Genomic DNA, 15,181 nt, shown 5'->3' on the forward strand with positions numbered 1-15,181 from the left:
CTGCACCACCTTTTATCTTACAAGAGATGAAAGGAAAGCAAGCAGAGAATTGGGGACCTCATACCACCAAGAAAGCAGTGCCGAGAGCAGAGCGTATCCTTTGGATCTGGGGTCCCTGTGCAGAGAAGCTCCTAGTCCAGCGGAAGTTTGATGAGAAGGCCAACAGAGAGAGAAAGCCTTCCCCTGGAGCTGATGCCCCGAATTTGGACTTTTAGCTTACTTTACTGTGAAGAAATAAATTTCTCTTTGTTAAAGCCATCCATTTGTGGTATGTCTGTAATAGCAGCACTAGATGACTAAGACACCAGCTTTCCTGTCCCCTCCTGCTTTCTAGTCCTTGCCCCTGGGCTGATGTGCCCCTTTTAGTCTTATTTTGTTTTATGGGCCTGTCTAATCTTTGGATGAAGGTTGAACCTCAGGAGTGACTTCATTACTGAGCAAAAAGGTGTCCGGGGGCCCTGCTCTCGGGGTAGTTTATTTCTTCTTTTAAGTAGAAAAACTAAGAGCCAGAAATTAAATTTCAGTTATCATTTTTTTCCAAAGTGTGATTTATAAATTAAGAAAATACTATACTATGTGTTTTCTTAACCACACCTCCTCTATTTGATATGAGATCTGGACTTTAAAAACACTCCAAATGTCTGATTAAGGATTTGAATGCTTTAATTCTTCTTGTCCTGCTTCATTAGAGATGCGCTGTGTAATGCATGCTCATTATATTTTGGAATGAACTAATTTATATATTCTCATATTCCAAAATTGTCTGTTCTGATTTCCCCCAGTTTGATGCAGACCGAGATGAGGATGAGGTGTTCTATGACATCAGTGTGGCAGTTGACAACAAGTTATTTCCTAACAAAGAGGCTGAGGCAGGTAAGTCACTGTATTCTTTGGGCAACAGTACACCGTGATCATCTGCCAAATTCTGGGGATTTGTATAAATGGTTAATATTTTATTTAGAATGTGCTTTAAAAATAAACACCTCTAACAACAAATATCTAACTGCTAGATATCCTCAGCTTGCTGTTACAGCAGAATGGAGGCGCTGATTTAAGCTGCCCTTCTTTAAACCCCGTCAGCACTTTCTTTGCGCCTCTCCTATGGTGCTTCTCCAAGGTGGTCTTGTCCTGTAGTGATGTGGCTGTGCTGACCTCTGTACTAATGGTAAACTGCCTGAGAGCAGGTGCTATGTACTTATTCTCTTGAAGTCGCCTTGGTAGAATGCATCGGGACTGGCCCATAGCAGTGGTTTCCAGGGGCCTACTGTTTCCTCTCTGTGCCCCCCAAGCTTATGAATGAAGGAATCTGTACTTACTGCTTTCTCAGATTTCTTGTAGCTCTCTTCCCCTCCTGAAACCCCTGCAAGCTGGGTTCTGCGTCCTTAAAACAAACCTATTCTAACAGTCCTTGCTGAATAGGGTAAGACTGGAGGGTCTGTGATAAACTAGAAATAAATAATCTCTCCCCTGAAGGGTGCAGCCAGAAAGTAAATTTCAGTTATCATTTTTTCCAAACTGCCAGGCTATTGCAATGCCAGGCTATTGTTGCCATTAAGGAATGGGCCTATGTTGTTGGATCTTCCTATCTTTCAAAATAAAACAGAACCTGTATTTGTAGGTGAAATCTCTGGCTTGTAAATGTTGCTGACTCACTCAATTAAACAAGACATGCCTGTGGCCTCCACTCTGTGAATTGTCAACCGTGGGTGCCGTCCTTCCACTCATTTCTCTCTAAACTTTCTCTCTTTGCAGAATCTCAGTTGCCCCACAGCTCTGATATCACCTCCATGTGAATGGCGTTAAATTTCTATTTCTCTCGCCCTGACCTTTCTCCAGAGAGCCAGGCAAAAATGTTCTTGCCCTGATGCCCCACACCAGATCATTATTTCTCAGGGACACCGTGGAAACCCAATCCTTCTCTATTCCCATTGCATCACTGAAGCCTTTGTTATTCCTTCCCTGCATTATTACAGGAGCCTTTTACCTCATCTCTGGTCTCTCCATCCCTCATGAACTCTGTGGCTGACATGGGGATCCTCCTAGAATGCAACACTGATCATCATGCTTCCCTGACAAAACCCTTCAGTGACTTTCCTGCAGGCTGGGTACCAGTGTCCTTAGTATAGCAGAAAACCCCAAATCCTTAGCTTTTCTACAGTGGCCTGTCACCTCGACAGCATCACCTCCCACCTCTCTCTCCTCACCCACACCAGCCTCCACTTCCTTAAATGCCTCAGGTCGCTGCCTGCCTCTGGCCATTTGCACTTGTTCTTCCTGTTCCTTAGACCGCTTGTCCCCTTTTACATCCCTCCACTCTCCCACCTCCAGGCCCCATCCTTCACCTGGCCAGGTCCTACCTTGTATCTCAGTTTCAATGTGATTTCCTCAAGATGGCTTTCTCAGACTCCATCCTAGACTAGATTAGGCCCACCCATTACACCCTTGCATAGTACCCTGTACTTTTCCTTCAGGGTATTTATACAATTGTAATAATATAATTAGGCATATGATTGTTTAAAATCCATTTCCCTTAATAAAGAGCAAGTCTTCATGAGGACATAGAGTGTGTGTTGGTTGGTTGTTTTAATCACTGTTTCCCAGCTCCTACACGGTGCCTATCTCATAGGAGGTGACACTTAAGGCCTTTATTTCCCAGCTGGGCCATTCCTCTGAACACATTAAATCACAGCCACACTGGATTTTCTTTGGCTCCAGAGCATGGTGTGCATTTGTGTGCCTCCAAGCCTGTTTTCATAGGCCATTCCCTTGCACCCTGGCACCCTTCAAATTCCTTCTTCAATTTCTCCTCCTCTAGGGAGCTCTCTACTAATGCTTCCAGCAGAACCATCTGGACACATTCTCAATTTCTCTGGGCCTCAGTTTCCTCATCTATAAAAAGGGGATCATAATAGCACTGAGCTTACAAGACGGTTGTGAAAGATAAGTGGTTTATGCTTATAAAGCATGTGGCTGGCAGATTGGAAAGACTGTATATAAGTTAGCATCTTTGCTGAGGATTAGTGAGGTCACAGGGAAAGACTACGTCTTACACAACACCATACCAAAGCAAACCCATTGCTGTCAAGTCTATTCTGACTCATAGCGACCATATAGGACAGAGTAGAACTGCCCCTTAGAGTTTCCAAGGCTGTAAATCTCTACAGCAGCAGACTGCCATATCTTTCTTCTGCGGATCAGCTCATGGGTGGCACAGTGGTTACAAGCTGTTAACTGAAAGGTCGGTGGTTCGAACCCACCAGTGGGAGAAAGATGTGGCAGTCTGCTTCTGTAAGATTTAAAAAAAAAAAAAAAAACCCATTGCTGTCAAGTTGATTCCTACTCATAGAGACCCTATAGGACAGAGCAGAACTGCCCCATATGCAAACCCTAGAGGGCAGTTCTACTCAGTCCTATAGGGTCACTATGAATTGAAATCGATTCAGTGGCAAAGTGTTTGGGTTTTTTGGTTTTCAGGAATGTAGGTATGGCACTTAGGAGGTATTTAATGTTTGTAGAGCAAATGAGCTCAGCTAACCAAAAGACTGGCAGTTCAAATCTACCAGCCGCTCCTTGGAAACCCTATGGAGCAACTCTACTCTGTCCTTTAGGGTTGCTGTGAGTCAAAATTGACTGGATGGCAACAGGTTTTTTTTAGAGCAAATGAATGAGGTCAAGATCTACAAAGGTAAAATACAAATGTTTTTACTCTTTTTCATGCCCTATAGGACAGGGTGGAACCGCCCCATAGGGTTTCCAAGGCTGTAAATCTTTGAGGAAGCAGACTGCAGTTTCTTTCTCCTGAGGTGTTCAAATCACTGACCTTTTGGTTAGCAGCAAGTACTTAAACCACTGCACCACCAGGGCTCCTAGTCATGGACCATATAGTTGTTGCGAGCGTACAATTTCTCAGTTTTGTCCTCAGATTTGGAGATGAAATACAGCCCTACCCTCAAGCAGCTTACAGTTTAGTGGAAGAGACACAACAAAACAAAGATTGCTTTCCTTAGAGAGGCGCAGATAAAATGTTACCAGAGCCTTATTTATAAACAGATGTCCTTCCTGCCCAAGTAGCCCTGCATTGCGGGAGTGTCTCTTTATTTGGTACTGAAAGTGAGAGGAGAATCTTCCTAAAACTTTAGATTGAAAACCTACTGGGAGGAAAAAAGTATGTAAAATTGTCCCAGAAAGCAATACAGTTAGCCTTTGGCCCCTGTGAAGCTGATCTGTGTCATCCTCCCAATTAAATTTAAGGAGACAACCTGAAAATAATATTTCCAAAGACCATGCCACATCTAAAACTAGTGATGCAATACTCTCTATGGTGTTCTATATTTCAGCTCCTACCTTTTTGGTACCTTTCTTCATTATCTACAGAAAGGATATTTTTGAATCTGAAAAGAAGTTGAGAGATTTTTAAATAGGGGGAAAGTGAAAGCCATACTATCACTTTTTCAAAATATACTGTCCCTTTTTGGTGTATCTTTTGAGTAACAAAATCATTGCAGGTGTTGTATGCATTAAACTTTCCAACAAAAGGAGGCAACAATGTGTACATATGTCTATATTTACCTCCCTATTTTGTGTGTCAAACCCTGAACTATTACTAAAGGTCCCATTTTCAGCAAACCAAGTAACCAATTCTGAGAGAAAATGAAAGCTATTCAGTCATTATCTGAGCTGATAATGATATTGTTTCCCTATTGCCTCCTATGATATATTAATACTGTTGCCTAGAGCAACGGTTCAAGAAATTCCATCCCTTAATGATACAATAAAATTTTTGTTAAAAGCATTTTATTCAGAAAATGAATATCTTCTTCCTTATTAGCATCAGTTTTATTGTGTGTGTGTGTTTCTTTTAACAAAGATCTTTTTATTCTACCATTACTGAAAACAGTTTTCCAATAATCTTGTTCTGATTTCAAATATTAATGTGTAATGTCTGTTAACTGGGTTGTTTAAGAGCCCTTCATGTTGTACTTTTTAAAAACAACCAAAAGTCCAGTTTCTAATGAAATAGAGTAAGTAGGGCACAGGAACTAAAAGCAAATCTATGCTCACTCCACATGAATCACTCTAAATACAGCTGAGATGAGGGTATCATTTCAATCCAAGTACCTATCACCACTTCCACTAGTCAGTGATAGAGAATACCCATAATGTGGAAAAAATGAAAGCTAAATAAAACTGACATTACCTTTAGTGATGCTGTCAATAGCAGCCACCTAGGAAGGAGCGTTGATTGTTACATGCTGCAGTGAGATGCCTTGATTCCACTGTGGATTCTTCCATTTCTGCAGCCATCCAGTGACCTGCCTCTCATCAGCCTGTCACCGCTGCTCGTTTTCTCAAAATGTAGACTAGAAGGCATACTCCTCCAAGTCCTCTCCTGTAGGGTACTGTAGTGAAAGCTATCATTTATAAAACCATTTGGATTTCTTCTGCTTAGAATTTGGAGGCGGCAGGGTGTGTTGGAAAAAGAAATGGGAGGTACAGGTTCTGTCTTCGATCCCATTCATTTTCTGCATGACCTTGGCCAAGTTATTTCATTTCTCTGCATCTCATTTTTCTCTTTTCTAAAATGAGGGGGTGGGATTCTACAAAATATTAGTACTAAAATGTCTGTGATTTTATTGTGGGAAAATATACATTTTATTTCTGAGGTCTTTACTACCCCACAATACATAAATGCAAATTGACCTTCATCTAGGCTTTGGGAACAGTAAAGTATTTTGGTCATAAGATACAACTTATAAACCTTCCCATTTGAAGAATACCAAAAGCAAAAAAATTTAAAAATTACATATAATTCCACTACTTTAAAAATTATATATAAAAATTAAAGTCTCTCTTATCACCCCTCTAGTCTCACTCTGTTGATAGCCTGGTACATAGTCTTCCCTATTCCATTCTAGCAACCACCTTACTAACAGTGGGATTGGCAAGGGCTGCTCTGAGGAGTGACCGGCATCACTTAGCGTTGGGCTGTAAACACCTATATAACCCTGCGTGGCAACTTTAGGGTTACTGAAGTTTTCAAAGTGGTTTGAAGAGTCAAGCATCTGTACTTTGAAACTCAACATTCTTTAAAAACGTTTTAAAGCTACAAACACAATGAACCATGCTGTTACTAGTGCTTAGTACTTAATCAGTTTGTTAATCTGCCCAATACTAGGTCAGTTTGGCAAACAGGGATAGGAGAAGAGAAAAGACTGTGTGAGGATACACTTTGATGTTCTTTTGGGGGGAAAGTATGAAAGCAACATCTCTGGAGGAGGTCTGTATCTGAGAAGTGTGTGAGATGCTTGACTTTTAAAAAATCCATCTTCATTAAATATTCCTCATTGCATATTCTGACCAAGAATAATTTAGTAAGGCCAAGTTTACAATGAAATATGGGGCGGTTTGTTTCTGCACAGAGAACATAGCATTTTATGGGCAGCACTGAATTCTGTCTTTCTGGTTAGTCAGGGGATATATATCTCCCAGCAGGAAAGAGTCATTAAAAGAGGATGATGTATCAATTGTGCTTCAGGAGCCCCATTATGAAAATTACCAGTTTAAGTTTGAGCCTTGGGGATTAATGAGCAAGCAATTTACCATAACCTGTACTACCTAGCGAAAAATCTATTAATATATTAAGTTACCCTGATTTTTTCTCACCTTAGGGACTACAGTGATCCAAAGGCTTAAGAAAATATTTCTCAAGTTTTCATGGGTTAGGAAAACTCAACATTTCTTATTTCTGGAAATACCTTGCTCTTCTCCCATTCTGTTCTTTGCTCATGGTGTTTCTTCTATACCAGTCCCTATTCAACCCTCTGAAACCTCTTGTCCTCCTGGCCAACTCTTACTCACCCTCAAAGTTCTGGCTCATAGATTAGTTCTGCGAAGAATCCCAACTTCACCATCACCCCCACTTCTGGTCAGAATTAGTAGCTCTTCCTTTTTAGTTTCTGAACCTAGCTATTGACAAATCAGTCTCCCCTACAGGAGTGTCTTCTTCAGGGTGGAGAGAGTGTCCAAAGTATCTTTGCATTTCCTATCTTCGCCTCAAACACAGTGCCTAGAAAATGGAGAGTCTAGAAATGTTTGTGAAGTTAATCATAAGGACAATATGGAAACCTCATGGGAGATAGTTTGCTTTAGAAACTTACACAGACAGCCTCCACCAGCTAATCTTTTCTTTCCTAATCTTAGGTTCAGTTGACCTTGATCCATCCATGATGTTGGACACTGGAGAGATCATTGATACAGGATCTGATTATGAAGATCAGGTAATTAAAACTGAAAAATATTTCTCTATATGAATGTTTTTTAATTCAAGCCTTCATAAATGTTTTATAAAAAAAGAATTATAAACTTCATTTTATGAAATTTTTACAGATAACTAATAACATTTTCCATAATAAATGATAGTAGCCTACAGTTTTCGTTCCCTGACTTTGGCTCTTTAGGCCTCCCTTAACCACAAATCCAAAATAGCAGTTAATTAAGGAAAAGTTTAGGATTGAAAGACACATGGGATAGAAATGAGGTTCTGTTGCCCAAGAATTTAACTGTGTCTCTAGCTCTTGTACTAATAAGCCAGTAGCATTTACTGAGCATCAGCTTCAGGTCAGTTCTCTGCTTTTCTATTTCTGACCTTTGAAAAGGACTGATGACCGAGGAGAACATGGCTAAGAAGTTAAATATATTTTCTCTTTGAATAAAACCAAAGAAATGAATCTGGGTCATTTTCCTTTCAACAGAAGAACTCTCCTTACTGCTATATTTTAATGATCTAAAATAGCTGGCAAACGATCCAACTCTCTAATTAGGCTTTTTTTTTTTTTTTAAAAAAAAAAAGGTAATGTTTGAAACTTCCTGCTACCTCTCACCTGTCCTCTTCGGCAGTGGCTGAAAGCCAAGTGAACATGCTCTCATGGGTTTTTTCTGTCTTTAACCAATATATGTCACAAGTAAAGCAACCAGGTATGACCAGGGTCCAAATGCAATGGCTGGCTATTCAGAAGTTAGTTTCATGAGCATGAAGTTGCTTCCTTTATATCACAGCACAAGAAGACATTGACAAGGACTATAACAACTACCACATATTTATAATAATTGATATCATTTATTAAGCACTCAATATATGCTAAACATTGGGCTAAATTTCTTATGTTCATCATTATATTACTAATTCTTCACATCTCTAGAAGGTAGGAATTCTTATCTCCATATTGTTGTTGTTGTTCTATGCCAACAGGTTTGCTGTTGTGACTCATAGCAACCCATGTGACAGAGTAGAACTGCCCCATAGGGTTTCCTGGCTACAGTCTTTATGGAAGCAGGTTGCCAGGTCTTTTTCCCATGAAAACTGCTGGGTGGGTTTGAACTGCCAACCTTTCAGTTAGCAGCTGAGCACTTAACCATTTGTGCCACCAGGACTCCTATCTCTATTTTACAGATAAGGAAATTAAGACTTAAAGAGAATTTGCCCAAAGTTACACGAGTAATATCAGAGTGAGAAGGTGAACTTACAGTCCATTCCCTAATGCACACATTATACTACCTCCCATCCTAGTTTCCAAAGGCAGACCATTCATTAGCTATGTGATCTTGGACAAATTCCTTAACCTTTCTGAGTGTCAGTTTTCTCATCTGTTTAATAGATGTTACTGGGATAGACTACTAACCTATAAGATTGTGTAAGGATTAAATGAAATAACCTGGAGCATAGTAGGTGCACAGAAAATATTGGGCAATCCCAAATGCTTTATATCCTACAATTAAGATACCAACGAGTTTCAGTGTACTAGGACAAATTGGATCATTTTGACTATTAGCTGTATGGAATCATGGTATATTTGAATATGTAGTCACTGACAAGAGCCCTGGTGACGTAGTGGTTAAGAGCTTGGCTGCTAACCAAAAGGTCGGCAGTTTGAATCCAGCAGGCGCTCCTTGGAAACCCTATGGGGCAGTTCTACTCTGTTCTATGGAGTCGCTATGAGTCGGAATCGACTCAATAGCAATAGGTTTGGGTTTTTAAAGGGGAGTTTCAGTTGCTAACTCTGAAGTCCCTGGCAGAAGCACGTGCTAAACAATCACTGTTAAAAGTGGGCTCATAATCCAAAGTTACAATTTGCACAAAGAAATGAACTGTAACACAAAGCCAGCTGATTAAATAAATGGAAGACTTAGCATCCCAAGAATTAGAGACAACAAAAAAATCTGAAAAAGACTTTAAAATAGGAATATTTAAAATATTCAAAGAGATAAAGAGAAGATTAGAAACCATGAAACAAGTGCAGGAAAGATGGAAAGTTAAGAAACAGAAAGGAAAAGGGAAGAAATATAAATTCTAGATGCAAAAAAAAATTATTGTTGAAATAAAGATTCAGTTACCAGGTTGACTAGTAGACTAGGCACAGCTTGAAAGAGACTTACTGATAAAACAGAGAAAATTACCCTAGAATAGATCAGAGAGCTGAGTAGATGTCAAATATAAGGGAGAATTTAGGCAATGTTGAGGATAGAATGTTTGGGCTGACATGTTGTAAAAGGAGTTCCAAAAGGAGAGAATGGAGGGAGTGGAGCAGAGACTGTGTTCTAACAGATAATGGTTGAGAATTTTACAGAGATGATAAAATATGAGTAGCCAGATTAAAAGAGTACATCCAGTCCTGAGTAGGATAAAATAAAATCCTCACTGATTCTATTTTCATTTAGTCATTCAACAAATATTGATTGAACACCTACTATGTGCCAGTAACTGTTTAGGTACTTGGAATATATAATTGTATAAAATAGATCAAGATTTCTGCCCTCAGGAGTTTACATTCTAGTAGTGGAGACAGATAGTAAACAATAGAACAGTAAATTCCCTAGAATGTCAGAGGTGAAAAGCTCTATTAGAAAAAGAAAAAGGGTAAAAGGATTAGAAACGCTAGAGTGGGGGACAGATAACAATATAAATAGCATGGTTAGGATAGGCCTCATTAACGAGGTAGACATGAGCAAACACTTAACATATAAGGTAAAACATCAAAACATGGAAGACAAAAATAAAATATTAAAAATGAAAAAGGATTACTTATAAAGGAATGACAATTTGGGCAGCAGCAGATTAAATGAAGCAAAAGATTCCACTTATTAAGCGTCTACTATGAGCCAGACACTGTGTTTTATGGTTTCCATTGTTTGTGTTAGGTGCCATCAAGTCGGTTCTGACTCATAACGACCCTGTGTACAACAGAACAAAACACTGCCCAGGCCTGCGCCATCCTCATCATCATTTTACGCTTGCACCCATTGTTGCAGCCACTGTGTCAATCCACCTCCTTAAGGGTCTTCCTCTTTTTCACTGACCCTCTACTTTACCAAGCATGATGGCCCTCTCAGAGAGTGGTCCCTCCTGAGAACATGTCCAAAGCATGTGAAATGAAGTCTCGCCATCCTTGCTTCTAAGGCACATTCTGTCTGTACTTCTTCCAACAGAGATTTGTTCATTCTTCTGGCAGTCCATGGTATATTCAATATTCTTTGCCAACATCATAATTCATATGCATCAATCCTTCTTTGGTCTTCCTTATTCACTGTCCAGGTTTCGCATGCATATGAGGTGACTGAAAACACCATGGCTTCGATCAGGTGCACCTTAGTCCTTAAAGTGACATCTTTGCTTTCAACACTTTTATTAAAAAGGTCTTTTGCAGCAGATTTGCCCAATGCAGTGCATCATTTGATTTCTCAACTGCTGCTTCCATGGGTGTTAATTGTGGATCTAAATAAAATGAAATCCTTGACAACTTCAGTCTTTTCTTCATTTATCATTATGTGATCATATGGTTTCCATAAATTAACACTAATCCTTACAATAACTCAAGAAGGTAGCTCTGTTTATCTGCAATTTACAGATGACAAAATTGAGACTCATAGAAATGAAGTGACTTCTCAAAGTCCAGTTTCTACTTTCATCACTCCAATAAAACCATTATCAAGTTCACTACTAAGCCATGGCCAATTCTAGTTAACACTTTTTAGTTCTTATTTTTCTTGACCTTTTGTTGCGTTTAAGATTGTAAATCAGGGGTCAGCAAACTTTTTCTGTAAAGGGCCAGGTAGTAAATATGTTAGGCTTTTCGGACCATGTATCTCTGTTGCCATTACTCAGCTCTGTCATTGTAGCACAGAAGTAGCCATAAACAATACATGAACAAATGAACATGACTGTGGTCTAGTTAGGAATCTGGGTAGCGCAAACTGGTAATGTGCTTGGTTGTTAACTGTAAGATTGGCAGTTCAAACCTACCCAAAAGCTCCTCAGAAGAAAGGCCTGGCAATCTGCTTCCAAAAGGTCACAACCTTGAAAATTCAATGGAACACAGTTCTGCCCTGACATACATGAGGTTCCCATGAGTTGGAATAGACTTGACAGCAGCTAGTTTAACTGGGATTCCAGTAAAACTTTATTTATGGATGCTAAAATGTGAATTTCATATCATTTTGATGTAATTTTTTTCTAATCATTTTCAAATGTAAAACTCATGTTCAGCTGTACAAAAGTAGGCAGCAGTGTAGATTTGACCTGTGGGCTATAGTTTGCTAACTTCTGCTATAACCATTTCTCTGTTCTTGACATTCTCCTCTCCATAAGATGACAGAATTTCTAGAGTATTTAATACTATTCCAAGTGCCTCACACTCATTACGTCATTTTATCTTTGGACAACTACATAAAGTAGAAACTGAGGCACGGAGAAATTAAGCCATTTATTGAAGGTCACACAGCTGGCAAGAAGTAAAGCAAAGGTTCAAACACGGCAGTCTGCCTTCAGTGCCAGGATTAGGAAAAATAGGCTAGGCTGTGCTGCAATAACAAATAAAACTCAAATCTGAGTGCTTTCCTTCTGGAGGTCCTTTTACACGTGACTTCAAAGGGATCATGGATGAGAAGGAAAAGAGTGTGAAGGATCAACTGCTCTTAACCTCATGTTGCTTCCTCTCACATTCAATTGGTGACCCTAAGTCACATGGCTCTACCTAAATGCAAGGAGGCTGGAAAGTGGAGCTTGCTTATGTGCCCAGGAAGGGGGAGATCGGTTTGGTGAGCATAGAGCCGGCCTAGGCCGCAAAGCTGCTCTTAACCATATGCTGCAGCTTCTGCCTCCATGTGTTCTCTTTCCCAACATTCCTCCTACTTTTCGAGTCACTCTTCTTTGATTTCCTTGCTGAGCTCCTCTCCATTGCTACATTATTTAAATAAGAGTGCTCCCCAGGATCCTGGCCACGGCCCCTTCTCTCCTCACTGCACACGTTCTTCCTGAGATGCTCAGTCACAGCTGTGATTTAAGCTTCACTTAGAGCTATAGGGTCGCTATGAGTTGGAATCGATTCGGCGGCAGCGAGTTTGGTTTTTTTGGAGTTTAGAGCTCCCTGGTGAGCTCCAGTCGCTTACATCTACCTACTAGCCAGCACTAGTTGCATTTCCCACGTGCATCTCAAATTCAACATGTCCAAAACTGAGTTCACCATCTTCCCCCGCAAAATCTGTTCTTCCTTCTATTTTCCTTATTTCTGTGAATGATGCCATCCTCCTCCCAGTTGCCCAGGAAACTAGCGCCTTTCCTTTCTCTTCCTCCCTTCATCGGTTTGATCAAGAATCTGGTCAGTCTGGTGTACAGGTATCCATCCTTCCCTCTCCAGCTCTACCGTCACTGCCTTGGTTCACACCTTCAGCCTCACTTACTCAGCTCCCTGGGACCATGGAGACAGCCTCCTTATCAGTCTCCCTGTCTCAAACTCCTCATCCACCAAAATGATCTTTCTAAAAAGCAAATCCATTCGTGGCATTCCACTCCTTAAAACTCTTCAGTGGCTCCTCATTGATTTCAGAATTAAATCAGAATCTCTTGGCATAATATATTAGAACTTTTGAATCAGAATCTGAAGCTCTACGTCCCTTCCAAAGTCATCCAAAACACACTGCATGCTCCAATCACATCGAGCCATTTGCAGTCCCCCCAAATGGGTTGTGCTTTGCACAACCCCTTTCCTCTGTATGGAAGCTTCCTCATCCCTACCACCCCTGTTCCAGATAGCCCTACTCATGCTCCATCAGGACCAAGTATCTCCTCGAGGAAACCTTTCTCTCATTACGTGTAAGGTTCACCTCCTCGGGAGGCCCACGAGACCCATATTGTAATATTCTTTTGCGTTGCAGAGACTGTGTTCTACCGTGTATCCTCAATGCTTGCCACACAGCCTGACACGCGCTCAGTAAATATTCATTTCTTTTAAAAGCTTATAAAGTGAACTCTAGTTCTTCTACTTACTGTGTCATTTTTTGGCAACTTGCTTAACCTCTTTGAGTCTCAGTTTCTTCTTCTAGAAAATGATGATGATAACCCCACTTTTAAGTATTGCTGCAATAACGAAGAGAGGTAGGGAGCATAAAGTTCCGTGTACAGAACAAATGCTCCATAAATGTGAGTCCCCTTCCACCCCTTCCCAAACGTTACTTAGACTGAACTTTTCAGGATTTGGTGCCCTTCTGTAGCTGACAGAGGCCACGTCTTCTTCTGCTCAGTAAATGCTCAGTAAATCAGTCGTCTGAGCAGAGTGTTTAGAGCTGCTGAGCCCACACACTGAATCTGAAAATGGCACCAGGTTGACAAAGGCCACACCAAGGAAAATGCCTGCTGTTTCTCTTCTCTGTGTACTTTCTTGCTCACCATAAATGCCTCTCAACACAGAAAAACTAAAGCTCAGGTTCTCAAACCCTGAAGCCACACTTCCACAGCTTCAGCTAATCCAGAGAACAAACAATTGCTCCCTATATAACATTAGTGACTTTCCCTATAAGGCTAAGTAGAACACTGATAAAGATGACAGGCCAAACTAGCAGTGTTTCAGCTCAGAAGCTCAGGAACAGTCATTCATTCTGCAAGTGTGTATCACTGTGTACAAGGCTCTGCACTGGGTGCTGGGATAAAAAGTAATGGTGAGCTTAGAGGCCATGGACCCCACCCCAATAGAGCTCATACCAAAGAGTAATGAGTGAGCAGTGAGGTCAGGCTGAGTGGGAGTGGGTTATTCCTAAGGAGACCATCCTTCATTCATTTGTTCATCCAATGTAGAATGAGCACCTGTTGTCAGTCAGACACTCTCATAGGCCCTAGGGGTAATATTGGAAAACAGGGACAGACAATGTCTGTTCCCCAATGGGCTTATTTCTTTCATAAAATAAAAAAGAGTATCCTGTACTTCATGAAAAACATACCTAAAGGCTGGACACATCTCCTGCATGTAAATGCATGTTTGCAGTGTCAGTATAGAAAAGAAAGCACAGGGTGTTCATTAACATGTCATCTGGAGCCATTTCCTCCTTCTGTCACCCAGTTGTTGACAATAAAACAACACTTAATGACATTTTGTTGGTTTTTCTTTTAAATATACACTTAAATTACTATCACTGAGCTCTACTTGGGTCTCCCTTTAGCAATAAAGAAGTTTCCTGGCACAGACCAAGTTCACATGACTTCCCTCCACTCTGCCCCGTCTTAGTTATCTGTTGTCGTTGTTGTTGTTAGGTGCTGTCGAGTCAGTTCCAACTCATAGCAACCCTATAAGACAGAGTAGAACTGCCCCATAGAGTTTCCAAGGAGTGGCTAGTGGATTTGAAATGTCAGCTTTTTGGTTAGCAGCCGAACTCTTAACCCACTACGCCATCAGGACTGCAATTATCTAGTTATCCAGTTATCTCAGTTATCTAGTGCTGCTTCAACAGAAATACCACAAGTGGATGGCTTTAACAAACAGAAGTTTATTCTCTCACAGTCTAGGAGGCTAGAAGTCCAAATTCAGGGCACCAACCCCAGGGGAAGGCTTTCTCTCTCTGTTGGCTCTGGGGGAAGGTCTTGGCATTAATCTTCCCCTGGGTCTAGGAGTTTCTCAGCACAGGGACCCCAGGTCCAAAGAATGTGCTCTGCTCTTGGCTCTTCTTGCTTCATGGTATGAGGTCCCTCTCTTCTCTGTAACTTCTCTCTTTTATATCTCAAAAGAGATTGAGTCAAGATACACCCTAATCCTGTAGATTGTGTCCTGCCTTGTTAGCATGATTGCCTCTAATCCTGCCTCATTAACATCAAGAGGTTAGGATTTACAACACATAGGATAATTTCATCAGATCACAAAAT

The 15,181-nt window shown here is 40.6% G+C and overlaps 1 protein-coding gene across 1 annotated transcript in view; it reads left to right on the forward strand.

Moving 5' to 3' along the window:
* AK5 (adenylate kinase 5) overlaps window positions 1–15,181 on the forward strand; it is a 332,857-nt gene that overhangs the window by 194,492 nt on the left and 123,184 nt on the right. Inside the window, exons 7-8 of the mRNA XM_004369075.2 lie at window positions 783–873; window positions 7,201–7,277. Coding sequence (XP_004369132.1) covers window positions 783–873; window positions 7,201–7,277 — 168 coding nt within the window. The remainder of the gene's footprint in view (window positions 1–782; window positions 874–7,200; window positions 7,278–15,181) is intronic.

Source organism: Trichechus manatus, unplaced genomic scaffold, assembly GCF_000243295.1.
Source record: "Trichechus manatus latirostris isolate Lorelei unplaced genomic scaffold, TriManLat1.0 scaffold00003, whole genome shotgun sequence".
Classification (NCBI taxonomy): domain Eukaryota; kingdom Metazoa; phylum Chordata; class Mammalia; order Sirenia; family Trichechidae; genus Trichechus; species Trichechus manatus.